The sequence below is a fragment of the Sciurus carolinensis genome, chromosome 11 (genome assembly GCF_902686445.1).
Source record: "Sciurus carolinensis chromosome 11, mSciCar1.2, whole genome shotgun sequence".
Taxonomy (NCBI): Eukaryota; Metazoa; Chordata; class Mammalia; order Rodentia; family Sciuridae; genus Sciurus; species Sciurus carolinensis.
This window is the reverse complement of record NC_062223.1, coordinates 32,095,896-32,114,794: the sequence shown is the minus strand read 5'-3', so window position 1 is coordinate 32,114,794 and position 18,899 is coordinate 32,095,896. Positions and strand designations below refer to the sequence as shown.

At 38.6% G+C, this 18,899-nt stretch overlaps 1 protein-coding gene across 12 annotated transcripts in view; it reads right to left on the bottom strand.

Annotated features, from left to right (window-relative positions):
• The window catches only part of Celf1 (CUGBP Elav-like family member 1), an 80,792-nt gene that overhangs the window by 19,416 nt on the left and 42,477 nt on the right, over positions 1-18,899 (bottom strand). For 4 of the 12 annotated variants that reach the window (XM_047515885.1, XM_047515884.1, XM_047515890.1 and 1 more), the window contains exons 1-5: positions 13,245-13,261; positions 12,720-12,871; positions 2,343-2,530; positions 520-602; positions 91-139 (exon numbers count right to left, since the gene is read on the bottom strand). In XM_047515885.1, the coding sequence (XP_047371841.1) occupies positions 91-139; positions 520-602; positions 2,343-2,530; positions 12,720-12,790 (391 nt within the window). In that variant the 5' untranslated portion in view covers positions 12,791-12,871; positions 13,245-13,261. Of the gene's footprint in view, positions 1-90; positions 140-519; positions 603-2,342; positions 2,531-12,719; positions 12,872-13,244; positions 13,264-18,815; positions 18,855-18,899 lie in introns of those variants that run through there. The other 8 variants (XM_047515889.1, XM_047515887.1, XM_047515892.1 and 5 more) reach the window with 6 other exon arrangements.

The window sequence follows — 18,899 nt, the reverse complement described above, 5'->3', positions numbered from 1 at the left end:
AGATAAATTTCTTAGAGCACAATTTAATCTAGATAACAAGAACAGCAAACGAACTAGAAGAAATAAGAGGAAAATGTGATGTTTTCTTACCATTGTTTTTTTCGCTGTCAGCAGGTTTCATCTGTATAGGATGATGCATCTAAAAAGTCACACCATGAATGTTATTGAGTATCTGTGTACATACGGATGCATTCAATAAATGAGGACTCTAAAAGACATGCCAAAACTAGGGCCTTAAAAGTTCTCTCTGAACACATGTCCACCTCATGATCTTTTCTGGCAAAACGTAAGAATAGAAAGAACATGAGTCAGGAAGTCAAAATATCCAAGGCTACTGGTGGAGAGAGAACTACTTTCAGTCTATCTTCTTAGGAATGCTCCCTTTAAGTCCTCCTTTACATGAAATCCCACAGCAACTAGCTTTTCCCAAAACGATTTTCAGGGTGTTCCTGATATGTATAACCATGTTCCATGCATCAAAACTACCAGAGTTTCATGTATTAATAGAAGCTTTCTTACCCCTGGGAGGACCTTCATGTTGTGAAGAGCATTCTGCGCTTCTAATGCAGCTTTACGGGTGTAAAATGTAACAAAACAGCACCCTGCAATTAACCAAGATTTTACAAAATTAAACTAGTGCTTTGAAAACAGACAATTCTTTTTTTTTTTTTTTTTTGGGTGCTGGGGATCAAACGCAGGGCCTTGTGCTTACAAGGCAAGCACTCTACCGACTGAGCTATCTCCCCAGCCCCCAAAACAGACAATTCTTAAAGCACTTCTCCCTCCCACTGACATGGTGGAACTTTAAGAAGGAGCTAGATTTAGTAAAACTGGCAAGAAGGAGAGGGATCAATGAGAAACTGGGGCATTGGAATTATTTTTTAATTATTTTCTTTGTTTAGTTGCCTCCTAAACATAATTAAATAAGTTTTCTATTTAGCTGCTTGTACAACTTCCCTAGAAGGATGGCTTGCCTTACAAAGGTAATGTCCGTTTCCCTGACCCATCCTACTGGGCGCTCTGGGAAATATGCTGGGCAAGAAGACCTAGTCACAAATAAGACAGACAGGGACTTATACTCTGAAAGCTTGTAGTTTGCTAGAACTCTTCTCCTTGCACTATCAGAACGAGTCATTTCCCCTACATTATAGCCAGTAAATACCATATGCCTCAAACAATTATCACTCATTAAATTATAAAATGACTTAAGAATGAGAACCCTTAACTTTTTTTTGTTTTTGATCTCTTGCTTCACATTAAGTATAACTAAGCTTCTAATAGAACTTGGTGCTGCCTGAAATCTATATTTTGCACTTTGTTTTTATTGAAGGATGGGGAGGTGTGTCTTGTAAATCTTGGGCTTAAATGTTCTGACACTCCCATATTCCCATGAAATACAATACAGTGGCTGGGGATGTAGTTCAGTTAGTGATAGAGTGCTTGCCTAGCATGTATTCTGAGTTCAATTCCCAGTACCGCCAAAAAAAAAAAAGAAAAGAAAAGAAAAGAAAAAGATTTTTTCAAAATCATGCTGTAGATTTAAAATTACTGAATGCATGTATTCTTTTTTTTTTTTGGTGGTGCTAGGGATTGAATCCTTAAAATTACTGAATGTCATATTGCCAGTCATTTTCAGAAACTATAATACTTTATATTTTTGATTATGTCACAAAGATAAAATAATTCCTATAATTCCTGTCAAACATGACAATCATGTTTGCTTGCATCTGCAGTGCAGAATAGCTTTCACAGAAAATTACTCTGAAACTGGTCATTGGGAAAATAAGAAAATGTCTGTGTGTATATGGAGCAAACCTAATGCCTATCTACCATCAGTCTTGTGTTCGTTCTGTTGGTATTTCTGGTAGTGGCTTCCTTAGCCCTTTTTTCCCCCTCTTTAAGCTACAGCAAAACAAGTTGCTTAAACAAGTCCTTTCTGCAAGGCCTCTATAATGCTAACAAGAAATTCTTGGATACATGGACAGTCTCTTTCAGCTTACTCTAGTAAGGACATTAAAGAAAATCTATGTGGTTGGTTTACTTTTACTTTTGTCATTCCATTCCAAGATCAAATGAGACACGGATTTGTCTCTTGAATTTAGAGTTCTCATAAAGGATTGCACAGACCTAAAATTCAAATTATTCTCATGATGTCACCTTAACATTATTTACAAGCTATAATATGTGTTTGCATCAGAAGATAGAGTTCCTAATAAAAATACAGTCTTTTCCCCCTAAGTGACCACAGAAGCATTCTGGCAATGAGAGATAGAAGGCACATGGTGGGACTTACGTGTAAAAAACCAATTCTTTATACTCTGTCAAAAACCCAAAGCTCTCACCTTTGCTCTGAGGAGGGTTTTGGCTCCTATCCCTTAGGACGTTGATTTCATAGACAGCACCATACTGTTCGAAGAGTTCCCTTAAGTCCTTCTCAGACCAGGTCCTTGGAACCTGGCCCACAAACATCTTAATAGCATCAAGATCCGGTTGATCTGGGTGGTCCAGGGTGCCGTTCATTTTCTTGGAGCTACATTGAGATAAAATGAAACTTCTATTATATATTCAAGTAGCTTTCAGGAGGGAGTTATCTTTTCTTCAAAGATTTTAACAACTTTATGAAAAAAATAGGGAGAAAAATTCTACTTCATTCACTATCTCTGTTCAATTTACCATAGCTCCTTGGTCCACCCTCAACATGGCCACTGCATTACATCAGATACCAAACTAAAGTCAATGTTCTGATTAGGGCCCCCTAGATTGTTAAAACCTAGGAAATGACAACATCACTTATATACAGTCTACCACGACAATTCTCAAAGGAACTTACTGGGTAAAGCTCCCAAAGTAAGATCAAGTTTTAATAATATTTAAGCACAGTTAAACAGAAGCATTTTTAAAATGACCGTAAAGTAACAAAAGCCTATTTATTACAGATACAATTCAGGACTCTTCAAAGTATAAAATAACAGTGTTCTTTCAGGAGATGTCAGAAGGGAAGCACTAGATTTCTAAGGCCTAAAGTAAGAACTGACTAGATACCAGCATTTAAAGGTGGTTGGCTGTCTTAGCCAGGCACAGAGACACATGCCTGCAATCCTACAGGTTCAGGAGGCTGAGGTAGGAGGATGGTCAGTTCAAAGCCAGCCTCAGCAAGTCAGTGAGGTTCTATATGGCATAATGAGATCCTGTCTTAAAATAAAAGGAAAGGGCTGGGGATGTTGCTCAGTTGTTAAGCACTCCTGGATTCAACCTGAAGGAAGGGAAGGGAAGGGAAGGGGGTGGGGGTGGGGAGTAAGCAGTGGGGGGAGAAGTGGGGAGAGGGAGGGAGGAAAAAGGTCAAGGATGGCAAGGGAGGGAGGCGGAGGGAGAGGTGGTTGTTTTAAGATTAATCCTGCTGCTCATGTTAGGTTCCTGGACCAAAACAAAGTTCTGCCTCTTAAATTTCCAAAAATGATCGTTAATACAAACAAAGCTGCCATCATCCTGCTCTTTCCTAAGTTACCCAATATGCTACTCTTCCTGCAAGTTGAATTCCCTTACCAACTGCAACCATTTTAAAGCTCACAAATTCCTCCTTCATCCTACCACATTAAACTAGTAACATTTATGCTTTACTATCTTTTATTCCTACTCCTGCCACAGCCAAGAACCTAGGGGGCTTCTTGCACTATTATATTTCCACTCAAGGATGTGTTTTAGTGGTAGAGTGCTTACCTAGCATACATGAGGCCCTAGTTCAATCCCCAGAATCACTTAGAAAAAAAAAAAGAAGCATCTATTTCAAAGTCCCCATACCACTGTTTAGAGGTCTATCTAACTCTTAGCATTGATTCAAGTCATTAACAATTTAAATTTTAAAAAAATTAGTTGGGATAGCTTTCCTTTTAGTATTTACTGCTTAATACAGAAACTATGTTGTTATATTCAAAGTTTACAGGTTCTATAATATCTGATCTTTAATAAAATGCTAGTTTTCTTTAAAAGAAAAAAGTTTTTCTACCATTGTTATCTTCTAAACAGTGTTTGAAGATCCTTAGGAAAGTAGTTTAACCTCTTTCAATTGCTAAATCTCATATAACTGAACACCCACAGGATTTATTCTCATATCCCCTTTGCCAGTAATCTAGCACTAACTAAATGTCAAATACTATAAATGACTTATAGATCAACTCTTGTCCCTAGATCTGTGAAGGGTCCCCATATTCTTTCAGGTTAACTACTCAGGCATATCTTAGGACTCAACAGCACTAAATTTCCATTTCCATTTTTTAAAAAGTATTTTTAATTTTATTTTATTCATTTATTTTTTTATGTGGTACTGAGGATCGAACCCAGTGCCTCACACATGCTAGGCAAGCACTCTACCACTGAGCCACAACCCCAGCCCCTCCATTTCCATTTTTATTATATATATTTAACAGCTTTCCCAAGGACTGTCAGCTCCTTGAAGGCATGAAAGGTTTTTACTTCCTATTTACTTTTTTTTTTTTTTTTTTTTTTTGGTACCTTATAGCACACCTGATTTGAGGCCTGGTTCAGAGTTAGCATTCAGATGTATGATAGGAGGAATTTCTTGTTAATGGCCACAACAATTCTGTTTAAGCAATAAAACCTGCCAAAATGAGTGCTGTACAAAAAGAGGAGTCTCGAATTTAAGAGAAGTGATCATCTCCTATGATTATTTGATTGCCACAGGATCAAAGTGCCTTTGTTTTTTTTTTTTTCAATCTGTTACTTTAAAACCATGTATTGGCCAGGCACAGTGGTGCATGCCTGTAATCCCAGCGACTCCAGAGGCTGAGGGAGGAAGACTTCAAGTTTGAGGTCAGCCTGGGCAACTTGGTGAGACCCTAAAAAAACTAATTAAAAAAAAAAAAAAAGTAAAAAATAAAAAGGGTTGGAGATGGGCTTGGGGTTGTAGTTCAGTGGTACAGTGCTTGCCTAGCATGTGCGAGGTACTGGGTTCATTCAATTCTCAGCTCTGCATATAAACAGAATAAAGGTTTGCTGAAAACTAAAAAAAAAATTTACAAATTAAAAAAAGGGGGGCTGGGGATGTGGCTCAATGGTTAAGCCCTGGTACCATAAATAAATACATACATACATAAATAATAAAACACACGGGGGAGGTGGGAGACAAAAACAACCACCCCCCATGTATCAGAGGTCACTGCAAAAATATAATGTAACTGCTTTTAGAAGCTTAATCTTAATGTTCCAAAAGAACAGTGATGAAAACAGTCCTGTGACTAGAGAAACTGCAATGGGTGTCACTCCGTATAACCTGTCCTGAACAACTTTAATTACCAGTTTGTTTGTTTGTTTGTTTGTTTTTTAGTTGTAGACACAATAACTTTATTTATTTTTATGTGGTCTTAAGGATCAAACCCAGTGCCTCACACGTGCTAGGCAAGCACTCTACCACTGAGCCACAACTCCAGCCCCTAATTACTGTTTTAATAGCATTTTATTAAATGTTGCTATTCTTTCTTCAGACTTCTAAGGAGGGTAACAGAAAATCCCAACAGTGCTCAAAAGGTATTTCAATGATAAGGAAGCTGACAGCTATTTCTGAAAGACGAGGGGATTTATTAATTTGTATTACACTGTAAGCAGAATCTCCTGGTTTGTCCTTTCCTTCTATGTTTGTGTGTTATTTATAAATTTTCTACATCACCATTTAGTGCAAAAGCAAAGTCAATATATGTTGGTTACAGTTTATCCGAAATCAATGAAGATTCAGGATTCTACACAAGTGTCCTCATTTTCTCTCCTTTCACTCTCCAAATCTTTCTTCAAGTCCACCTACTCTACGAACCACCCTTCCCCCTTGGTATACCAACTGAACAGACAGAAGAATCCCCTAGAGCAGTGTTATTCAAAGGTAGGTCCAAGAACAGAGATAATCCTCAAATTAATTTTTTGTAAAAATTGGTGAGACATTCTAGATGTTATTCAATCTAATAATAATAAATACAAAATAAAATCTCACACCTTGATCATTTTCCTTTTATTTTACAAGGGCGTGAGAAATGAGGTGGTTCACCAGTTTGATAAGCACTGCCCAGATGCATCAAATTATTCAGGCTCAAGATGCTGTGGCGATCATGCAGCTGGAGCACTGACTTATTCCTTCCTCCAATAAATACTGCACACTTACACACTGTTTGATGTGGTATAGAGTGAGGAAGAAAAACAGGGTATTTTCTTGGAGTTTGTGAAAATTTAAGGTAAAAATGAATATGACATTGAGATACAAAGAGAAGCAACCACATGCATTACCTATACACACACAGTAAATAGTCACAAACTTTCCCAACTGCTACTATGCATGAAAAGAAGAGCAGTAATGCTTTACATTCTCCTTCTTCCACATACTTTAATATACATGTTGTTAAGGTTCAAAGTAACCACAGAATAGAAAAACTACCTGGAAGGGCTGGGGTTGTGACTCAGTGGTAGAACACTTGCCTGGCATGTGTGGAGCACTGGGTTTGATTCTCAGCTCCACATATAAATAAACTGACAACTAAAAATAGTATTTTTTTTTTAAAGCTACCTGGAGACAAGACTCTTGAGTTTGATATGTCTAGGATTCCACATCATCTATTTATTCTATATATCACTAACACATTCTCAAATTTGTGCCTATCTCCTCATTCCGTGGAATATATGGAGTGAAGGATGGTGAATTATGTGTATTTACTATGCTCATTCAAGAATCAGTGGATTCAGCAGCCCGCTGAAGGAGTATCTATAGTGTTCCTGTCATTTGTAAAAGGTAAGACTTCTTATCTTCTGTGGCAGTACTGCCAGTCCTGATGTGGGAGAACAGAAGTGGAAAATCAGGTTCTACAACAGTGAAAGGAGAAGAGAAGATGCAAAGGATTTTAGAAGAAAGGTATGGCAGCAACCCACCTCTTTTTGTTTCTGCTTCTAGCAGCAGAAACAGTAATGAGAGCAAGTAACATGTATTATGTGACTCCATTTACATGAAATGTCCAGGCAAATATATAGACAGAAAGTACATTAGTGGTTGCCAAGAACAGGGGCTGGGAAGAAGAGAGGAGTGCGGCTGGACAAGTTGTCACACACCTGTAATCCCAGCAACTCAGGAAGCTGAGGCAGGAGGATCACAAGTTCAAGGCCAGCTTCAGTAACTTACCAAGCCCTTGTCTCAAAATTAAAAAATTAAAAGTAGCCAGGAGCAGTGGCGCATGACTGTAATTCCAGCAGTCTTAGGAAGCTGAGGCAGGAGGATTGGGAATTCAGAGCCAGCCTCCAAAGTGAGGTGCTAAGCAACTCAGAGAGATCCTGTCTCTAAATAAAAATACAAATAGGGCTTGGGATGTGGCTCAGTGGTCGAGTGCCCCTGAGTTCAATCCCTGGTACCAAAAAAGGAAAAGAAAAAAACTGGAATGTAGTTCAGTGGTAAAGTGCTTCTGGGTTCAATCCATAATACAAAAAAAAAAAAAAAAAGGGGGTGGGGGTGGGGGGAATGACTGTTAATGGATATAGGGCTTCCTTTTGGGGTGATAAGAATGTTGTGGAATTAGAGCTGACAATACAAATCTTTGTGAATATACTTCTAAAAACTACTGAATTGTGGGTTGTGGCTCGGTGGTACGTATGGTACTTGCTTAGCACATGTGAGGCCCTGGGTTCCATCCTCAGCACCACATAAAAATAAATGAATAAAATAAAGAAACTGTGTCCATATACAATTAAAATTATTTTTTAAAAAAACTACTGAATTGTGCATTTTTAAAGGGTAACTTTTATAGTATGTGACTTCCATACCCTAAGACAGGATGGAAGGATGACAGCAAAACCAAGCCGTATATAAAGCAAAGTTATAAGGCAGAAGGATGAGGAAGCACATGCAAAGTGAGCAGAACATGTATTTTGGGGTGAGACAGATGGAGTTTCCAGGTCTTCCAGCTGCAGAGTTCCTGATTAACATTATACTCTAGTCAACATGTATCCTTCAAAATCCCCCTAATATATATAAACTTGAGTGGGTATCTCTCCTCCTTTGAGCCAAAGGGTTGACAAACATGATCTTCACACCTATTTAAAAATAATTTCTGGCTAGGTGCAGTGGCACATGCCTATAATCCCAGCTACTCAGGAGGCTGAGGCAGGAGGATCATAAGTTCAATGTAAGCCTCACCAACTTAGCAAGGCCCTAAGTAACTTAGTGAGACTTTATCTCAAAATAAAAAAAAAGGACTTGGGGTGTGGCTCAGTGGTTAAGTGCCACTGGACTCAATCAGTACTAAACAAACAAACAAAATTTCTGAAACCTTTCATTATTCATTTTGCCACTCTCCCCCCTCTTGTCAACTTTTATGCACACAGGAAATTCTCAGATAGCTACCAATTGTTCCACTTTCCTACAGGCATAAGCACTCACTGCATTCCAAATTCTACCTACCACCCACCCTCACCAGTTCCCATGGCTCACATACTGGGCTGTGGAAAAACTGGAAGACAGATACATGCAAATAAAAGAGTCCCAGAAACACAGACCTGAGTTACTTTCCACGTGTTCTCTAGTGAGAACAAGACAAAACATTTGTATATTCTGTAAAGAAATAATTTGACTTGGATAAAGGAAGACCTTTCTGTCATGTGGGATGTTATGTTGTTAAGTACAAAAAAGTTACTGACATAGGTTTTTGTTTTGTTTGCACCAGGGATTGAACTCAGGGACACTTAAATCACTGAGACACATCCCGAGCCCTTTTTTGTATTTTATTTAAGGACAGGGTCTCATTGAGTTGCTTAGGGCCTTGCTAAATTGCTGAGGCTGGCTTTGAATTTGCGATCCTCCTGGCTCAGCATCCTGAGCCGCTGGGATTACAGGCATACATGCCCAGCAAACACAGGTTTTTTTAAGTTCATATCCAATAACGGTACAACTAACTGTCTTACCTTTTCCCCTGAGGTTTAAAAAAATCTGAAAATCTTATCTTTGCAATTACCTCCAACTACCAAAACAAAACAAAAACCTCAAAGGATAGATGAACCTTCCACTACACTTTGCAAATTCTTACTATGGTGCCAGATCCTACCCACTACTGAGCTCTAAAAAAGACAGAGCAATATCTGCCCTGGAGACAATGGAACTGAACAAATCAAAGGACACAACTATAATACTTTACAAAACCTTTAACAGATATATAAAAATTCTGTGAAAGATGTGATAAATACAGTTTTACTTTATTTGGAGGAGGGGAGAGATGTGTGCAGACATTTAAGTCAAATGGACTAGGCAACTGGGAAAAGTGTTATATGGCAAGGAGGAATGAAAGCGTAAGGGGTGATGAAGAAGTGATGAGGACAGACAGCAGAGGGGAGGAGTGAGATAATATCAGAAAGGGAGAAAATAGACTTGAGAAAAAAGTTGGAGGAAGAACTGAAAATCAGGGGGAAAAAAGGGAGAAAATAGACAAGAACAAAGGTAGGCTGGAGAGACCCAGTGACTGGCTTTTCCTGTTAAACTGAGAGGCTTAGACTCTTCCAAGAGTTTGAAACAAGAGAATAATCAGATTTGTCTTTTAAAGATACCTGGCAATAACCTAGAGAATGAAATAAAGTGGGAAAACATGAAAATCAGGAAGTTTTGAATTAACTAGCACCTAAGATTAAGGCTCAGTCTCAGGCAAGGCTGAGAAATTCTGTCAGGATCCACTAGGATGGACTTGGAATTCAGTTGAACTCCAAGGAGGTGAGAAAGAAGAGGTTAGTATGACTTGGGTTCTAGTGCAGGAACTTTGGGAAATTGTTTTTTGGGGAGGAAGCCTTCTGATGGAAGTGTCCAATGGGCAGTTTTAATTTTTCTTTTTTTCTTTTTATTGGTGAATTATAATTATACATAATAGGGGGCTTCATTGTGACATATTTACACCAGCACAAGGCATATTTTTTTCTAATTCCCCTGTACCTCCCTTTTCCCTTCCTCCCTCCCTCTCCCTAATCCCCATCCTCTACTCCACTGGTCTTCAGTGGGCAGTTTGTATAAAAAAGCCACAGATCTGAGAAGACATTTGGGGAACAGATAGACCTGAGAAGCAGAGAATCAGATCACTGCTCCCTTAAGCAGTGGGAGAGCTAAAAAAACAAAAGGCCTGAGATATAACCTTTGGAAAACATCCATATCCTAGTGTGCAAAAACTTAAGGGAACCAGTGGAAGCTTAAGAGTTACCAAAGTAGAATCAAGGATATCAATTATAAAAAAGAAAGGAACAAACGGCCCAGGTCCCCAGGAGCTTCTAGACCTCCCTCATTACTTCTCCATTGTAAAGAAATTCTGAAATAAGACACAAGCTCTATCACATTTCCAGCAAAATCATTTCAGTGATAAAAACATTGATGTAGCTTCCAGTTAAAGCAGTGTTTTATTGAAGAGTGAAAAGGAGAATCCAAGAGATTGTAAGCACACACTATCCTCAAGAACTTTCTTCTGGGGCTAGGGATATGGTTTAGTGGTAGTACAGTGATTGCCTAGCATGCAAGAGACCCTGGGCTTAATCCCAAACACCAAAACAACAACCTTCTTCTCGACAGCTCCTTACTGTCTTTGCAGGACTTGTGACAATGTGAACAGTTGATGGATAACTGGCCTAGTGAGCAAAAATTTTAAAAAGGTATTATTAAACTTGTATTTTAGGCTCAAGGATGACATCAGTTATTCTCAGGCAAGCCAACTGGGTTTTTCTCTCAATTGGTTTTCTCTTCTTTAACACAGAGGCAACATCTTAAACCCAGTTAGTTTTAACAATTTTTGGTGAAAATGGATGACTAAAACAGATGCAAATGCACTGGAAAAAATGACAATCCATTCTCAGTCGACTCTAACTCAGAATCCCTGTATTGTTTTGTTTGTTTGTTTTTTGTGGTGCTGGGGGTTGAACCCAGGGCCTTGTCCTTGTAAGGCAAGCACACTACCAACTGAGCTATATCCCCAGCCCCAGAATCCCTGTATTAAGTCCATTAGTCTCAAACTGTAGTGTCCATGAAAACTACACATTATACTTATTAAAATACAGAGTCTTGAGTCCTACTCTAGCATAAGGATTCTCTGGATTTTTTAAGTTCCAGGTGATAATCACACAGTGATCACACAGACCCCAGGAATACTGAATCTGTCCAACTCTTAAAAGATTAGAAAACTAGATGAGCCCAGCAGCTCTGGAGGTTGAGGCAGGAGGATCTCAAGTTTGAGTCCAGCCTCAGCAATTTAGTAAGCCTTAGCAACTTAATGAGACCTTGTCTCAAAATAAAACATAAAAAATACTGGGGGGGGGGGGGGATTAGATGAGAAAAATACTGTGTCCAAGGGATTGAACACTAGACAGTGGCGAAGCATATAGAAAAAGTGTTAGAATGCAAGGACAATTTGAGTCACAAAATTCTCTTAAAATCAAATATCCTGGGATACAGGGGTGCTTTTATTACATACTGTTCTCCCCGCTGTGGTGCTGGGGATTGAACCCAGGGCCTTGTGCATGCTAGGCAAGCGTTCTGCCAACTGAGTTATAGCCCCAGCCCTACATACTATGTTTTTACGATGCCATTTATTGTACCTTCACCTGACAACTGCTAAAATAACATTTTGGTATAGTAAAGATCTATAATAAAAGACATTTAAATTACCATTGTTTTGGAGATTGCAGAGAAGGCATAGGATCCATTTCAAAAGAGCAAGATGGCTAGCTTGGAGATTCCCACAAATTATTCCACACATAGTTGCTATTATCTACACCTGTTTGTTATTTCTAATCCGAGGGCAGACTGATTCACACATGGAAACCTAACCTCATGGACTTGCACTAACACCTGTTATCTAGGGAATAGTCTTGGCTTTGACTGAACTAAGTGGGTTGGAAATGAATTCACCAAGTTCAGAATTCAGATTCCCTGTAGCTAGAACTCAGGACCAGGTCAGCATTTTAGCTCTGCACAATGCAGTTCTTGCATTCTTACAAACTAACAAGTTTTCTCATTCCCACATCCACAATTTATTTGAGCAGACTGCCAATTGAGATTGATCCAGTTTTAATTTTTTGGGAATATGGGGGACAATCTGATATTCCTGTAATCATCTGCTAAGTCACATTTTCTATTAGATTGGGGGGGGGATCAGGAATCAAGGTTCAGGATTACACTTTGCATCTCAATACAGAATGCTATATATGGCACTAAAAACACCCTAACTACCAGTCTCCCCTATAATAGGAGTTTAATAATTTGATAATTTAAATTAATAATAAATGAAACACTTCCTTTCCAAAAAATATTTATTTAAAATTGCATACCCAACCCAAAGTAATAAAGCCTCAGTTTAAAAAAAAAAAAAAAAAAATCCTTGGAATCCATCATATGTGAAAACACTACAGAGCTTGATTGGAGCCAGTACACTTGAACTGATGTTACTAGTCATATATCAAGTGCATCCTTGTGCAAAGAACTTAGTTATAGCCTGGAGGAAATTAGCAGTTATGAGACAGAATCAGACTAAAATAGAAAATAATAGCATGAGAGATTTCAGATTTTGGTTTATTTCCTAATTTTTTTTCTTCCCTCTTTTAAGAAAAGTGACCAGTTTTATCACATTACAAAAAAAGAAAAGGAGGAGGAGAAGGAGGAGAGGGAAAAAACAGCCCATTTCCTCTGCTTATGATAAAAATTAGACAACAAAAATACTTACACAGGACTGGAATTCAAAGAGCAATGATCCACCATCATTTCTGGAAGGAAATCCAACTTAAACGCAGCCATCACCTCACTCTCCCCTTCAGAAGCCAATGATATTAACTTGCTGCACTTGTCTGATCCACAAATACACACAGCTTTAGCTTCCTGGGCCCCACAAAAAACACAAAGTGGAAACAGGAGCTCAGGGAAGCCAGCAATAAGTGCCACAGAGACAGGTCTGGGGTAGGGACGGGGAAAGGGAGTACTGGATTAAAATGGGGATGTGACCATGTGAAGGGAGGCTCAGTCCAGCACACAATGAAAGTGCTGATGCGCCAGGGTTGTTTTGTGTGATTTTCCCTGGCGAAGCAGTACTAAGTGCACTGTCAGATAAATAGAGTGTCAGATCCATGAAGATAGCAGTGGCCAACAGAGCAGAAGAAACAAACTTGTTTCACATCCTCCGAACTCCTCCCTGCAAATCATTTTATGAGGTCCCCTAAAGTCTAAAACCACCTGAAGAAAAAGAATGGCTCACCTTGTGTTGTCTGAAAATATTTTTGAAGAACCGGATTGTTGGCTTGGTTTTAAGCTTAGTTTCCATGTGCCAAAGACAGCAATGAGCAGTGTTTGGGTCTAAACTAACCTCAGAACAGTCACATAGGAAGGTAAGGCCATCAGAGGCAGGCCAGAGGCCAAGCTGGTTGCCAGAAACTTGCTGCTCACATACAACTACCTCTAACTGGACTGACCCTGTTTTCTCCATGGTGTTGAGATTAAAGTGTGCTGATAGTCATTCCTCATTGAATTCTCAATGTTACTTGGTTCAGTAACAGGTACAGGCAAAATTTCTTTACTAACTCTGAATTTTTACTTGCCAGAAAGAAAAAAGGGAATAGTAATATTCTTCCTTTCTTGACAGCATACTAGAAAATAATGTCTTTTCAGTTCTTCTTTATCTTTCTAAAGAAACAAAAAACAAAAGCCACCAGTGATAATGTGAAAAAGAACTGGTCTATTAGGGACAGACACTCAAACATGTAAAGAAGGACAAAGAAATATAGGCTGTCTCTTCATTCTCTCCCCCTTTAAACTATTGTTAAGGGTTGGAGGTATGGCTCAGTGGTAGAGCTTGGAACAAGGCCCTGGGTTTGATCTCCAGCACCAAATAGGTGGAGGGGGATCCGACTGTTGCTAAAACCAAAGCCAATGAATGCACACATAAAAATTCTATTATGGGTGAGCAGTAGAGATGGATATACTTAGCAGTCAAGGCAGATGTGTGCTCCCATTCTCAATTTAGCTCCACATCCCTCTAAACAACAAATGGTGGCATTTCAATATTTAGGCAGTGACTCCAAACTTTCTCTCTGAAGGCTTCCAAATTTCACAGGCTTTCTTTCCATTTTTATCCTTAGGTTTGCCTTACTGCAAAGATTTCATTTCACCCAAACTTAGTTTGCAACACAGAGAACTTTGAAAAGAAGTTAAGTTCAGTCCTATAAAGAAGTAATGAGTAAACTCCTAAATATAGAGAGTTTTTGCCTTGTTTTTCTTTTTTGCACTGCTGGGGATAAACCAAGGGCCTCAAGCATGCTAGGCAAGCACTCTACCAAGCTACATCCCTAGTTCTATACAGAGTTACTTTTTAAAAAATAATGAAAGGCAACATGTGATGGCCTAGGTCTAAAAGTTCTGGTCTGTGTAACCTATCTACACCTGACCTAGGAGCTGGTTTTTCTCTCCAATATCCAGAATTTATATGAGAAGGCTAATTGCTTTTTCTATTTTATCAGAGACTTGGGCCCAGTTGATCTGCTGCTGTGGAGGTAGAAACAGCAGGAGCTCTCCTCCATTCTATTTAAAAACAAAAACCTGGAAATGAGAGGGAACTGTGATCAACACATGGTACAATTCACCCAGACCTGACTGTCAGGTAGGAGATGGTAACCCTAGCTGGGACTGGTTAGGTTACTGGTAGGTCTGTCCTATATACACTGGAAGAGATGATATAACTCCTCTTACAGAAAACTACCGGTACCAAGTAGTAACTTTTTAACTCAAAAACAAACTTAGGTTTTTTTTTGTTTTGTTTTGTTTTTTGTGGTGCTGGGGATTTGAACCCAGGGCCTTGTGCTTGTGAGGCAAGCACTCTACCAACTGAGCTATATCCCCAACCCCAAGCTTAGGTTTTTTAGTTTAAGAATTCCTTTAAAAGGGCTGGGGCTATAGCTCAGTGGTAGAACATTACCTACCACACATACAGACCCAGGGGAAAAGAATTCCTAAATTATTCACTAAAAACACTTGAATTCTAATCACGTCCCTATTTCAACCAGAATCACATCTATAACAAAAGAATAAACACGGAAAACTTTACTCTGTCACTAGGCACTGCCAGTGTATAAAAGGATGTACACTTCTTAACAATAGTATTTACTAAGCCACAGGTTGAGAAACCACTGATTTAAAGGAAACTTTTAAAACCATTTTTTCAAGCCAGGAGTAGTGGTGAAGAGTTGTACTCCCAGCAACTCAGGAAACTGAGGCAGGAGGATCACAACCTCAAGATCATCTCTCCTCAATTTAGTTAGACACCCCCATCTTAATATAAAAAATTTAAACAGGACTGGGGATGCAGTTCAGTGATAGAACACCCCTGGGTTCAATTCCCTGTACTCCCTGCCACTCCCCACAAAAAACTAAAGCCAATTTTTTTCCCATTCAGAACTCTTGTTAAAAAGAAGTTTCCAAGAGCTGGGAATACAGCTAGAGCACTTGCCTAGCATGTGTGAGACCCTGGGTTCAAGCTTCAGCACCAAAAAGGAAAAAAAAAAAAAAAAAAAAAAAAAAAACTGTCAGGGGCTGGGGTGATAGCTCAGTCGGTAGAGTGCTTGCCTTGCAAGCACAAGGTCCTGGGTTTGATCCCCAGCACAGCACCAAAAAAAAAAAAAAAAAAAAAAAAAAAAAGTCAATTTGGAGCTGAAGAAATGGCTCATTTTGGAGAGCGCTCGCCTTTCATGCCTAAGGACCCCGGTTCAAATCCCCTGCCGGGAAAATGAGAAGAAAAAAAAAAAAAACTATGAAAAACAGTCAATTTATAAAACCGTTTTAGGGGAGGGAAAAGGGTAAGTACTGGGGACTGAAGTGGAAAAAATTATATTCCATGCCTGTATGATTATGTCAAAACAAGCCCCAATATTATGTGTAACTATTTATAACAAATAATTTTTTGGATGCTAGAAAAAACAACAAAGGTTTAAAAAAGAATGAAAAGAATAGAGGTTCAACACATTCTGTGTTTACACTGTTATTAAAAATCCATTTTGCAATTTATAAAGCAAAATTACTTTAAAGACCTATAAGATGAAAATGTTACTGTATAAAGAAAGGCAAAATCCTCTTAGGCAGGTGGCAAGAGTTATCTCAGTATAATTAAACTCAACATGCTTGTGGGATAAGAAACCACAGAAATTAATCAAAAGGCACTCGGTTTTAGAAAAGGGTTATAAAGTTAAGTGATAATAAAAACAATTGCGGGAATACAAAAATGTAGACATTAAGGGAAATTTAAAAGTAGAATTAAGAGTCAGTTATTCACAGAAAACTACCTATAAGAATTTTTAAACTTCTTAATTAGATATACATTCCAGGCTTTTCCCTCACAAGCACAAGGCCCTGGGTTCAATCCCCAGCACCGGGAAAAAAAAAAAAAAAGATGGCAAAAGTGGTTATAACCAATGATTTACTGAAAAAGAAGGCCTTAACTTTCCCTAGGTCTCTTTTTACTTTTCCTTTTACTCTGAATTTACTTTCATAATTCCTTCTTCTTTCTCTGGTTATCTATCTCAGTTTTCTTTTTTCTTGAATATTCTCCATCTCATTTTTAAGGATCACAATTCAAAGCCTGATTATGAAAGGATAGGAACAAAAGTCTGATATAACATTAAAAACCTAAATCATTGGGCTGGGTCTGCAGCTCAGTGGTGCAGAGCACTTGCCCAGTATGCCCAAGGCCATGGGTTCAGGGTGTGTGTAGGGCCATCAAAAATGAACAGTATAGGCCAGGTGCAGTGATTGGGGAGGTTGAGGCAGCAGGATCGAGAATTCAAAGCCAGCCTCAGAAAAAGCAAGATGCTAAGCAACTCAGTGATTGAATGCCCCTGAGTTCAATCCCTGGTACCAAAAAAAAAAAAAGTACAGATATGGGAAGTACCCTCACTAGCATAAGTAAGATAGGATTTAGAAGACAGGAATGCAATAAACTCAACAGGAAAATGTTGTAAAACTGGACTAGAAGAGAGAAATGCTAGAAATTACAGTTTGTTTTGCTAAAAGGGCAAAACAGCAGAGCAAAGCATGGTTAAAAGGTCTATGTGGCATGTGCAAAAATCTGTCTTGATTAAAGTACCAGAGTCCAATTACAGGTGAACAGATTTTAGATATCCACCCAAACAATCTAAATGCATTTGAAAAGGGAAATAACATGAAGTCTGGTTATATGAGAACAGAAGAGATTACAGTATAATACTGAATTATAAAAAAGAACCTATGAGCTGGGTACAGTGGCCCATGTCTGTAATCCCAGCAACCTGGGAAACTGAGGCAGGAAGATCATAAATTCAAAGCTAACTTCATCAACTTAGCAAGATCCTGTCTCAAACTAAAAAATAAACAGGGTTGGGGGATGTGGTAAAGTGCCTCTGTATCAACCTCCAGTACCAAAAAAGTTTGATAAGGAAACCAGAAGTGCAAAAACCTGGAGAAATAGTCATAACCACAGACTGGGGTTATTTTCTCCCTGGAGTTGCTGACAGATGCTAGATGGGATACAGAAAAGAAGCAAGCAATACCCAGTTGAAAATAACTAACCAGAGTAACTTAAAATTTTAGTTCAAAACCATTATGGACTTGAATTTCACTTCAAAAATTGAGTACTTCTAATATAATTAGTCGGTCTACTAGAGATCCCAACCTAGTGCCTTGTGTATATGGTAAAACACAATGACCCAAACTGGTAATCATCTTTGTGGCAACCTACTGTGTAAGAGTTTTGTTGTTGCAAAAATGTGACAGTAAAGAATAACTTACACCAAAAACCCTTTATGAGTTATCAGTATGTCTAGACAATGTAAAAAATTTCTGAAGGGGGGGATATGAAGAAATAACATATTTTAAAATTTTTTCTCTTTTAAATCTAAAAAAAAATGTATATATACATATCACTGTATTAAAAAAGCAGTGTTAGTGATCTGTTGTGAGCAAATTGCTCTGCAAATAAAATTATCATATATGGCATAGAGAGAGGACATGACAAGGTTGAAGGAAAACCAGAATCTATCTCGAAAGCTAAAAAGTTTGACAGTTATGCCCCGTGCTTAATCATTCCTACCTATCCCCATCAGTGCCAAACAGAACGATCAGCAAAAAGAAACAGATCCTCTTCAGTGATTAACTTAGTTTTCTCAGCAGAAGTATTAGTTCAGTGCTTCCCTTGGAGTTTCTGTGACTAACCCTGGCAAATAGTCTTGTCAGATTGTGACCATCCTTCAAATCAAGTCATATTTTCAAGTCCCAAACCAGATTAGGAACTTCGGTGTAATTCTTGGTTGATAACAATATGCTACATTGTTAGACACTGTTTAAATCTACAGTGTGGATTTAAAACCGGGTATGTGGAACAACACTTCCTGGTTTTGTCTGTGTGGAATCCACTAAATTCTTATCCTCATCTTTGTTCTAGTTTAGTTGCAGTCTCTCAACTACATGGTGGAATGAAGGACAGAGATTTAGCTGGGTAGCTGCTGTTGCTTCCAAATCCCCAACACAATACAATCTCTGCCTGCCCGCATCCCACAACTGTAAGAACTAGTAGCTATCTAATGGGAGAGAAGCATGCCCTGGGAAATAGCTAAGGAGAAGTTGGGAAAGCAACCAAGAAAATACTTCGGCTTTCTAGGGACAGATGTTTTACAAATTATATCTCATAATGTAGTAAAGAAGCCACTGCCTTTATGAAAGCAACGTTTTCATAAATGTCTGCACAACAGGCCTCATGCAGTAAGGTTAAAAAGCCACACAGCACACCCATTCAGCAGTTAGCCCATACCTGTAGCTTTACACTCCCTCTCTGGACTATGTCTTCACTCTAAAAATCCAAGAAAAGAAAAGTAAGTGGGCCATGACTACTCTT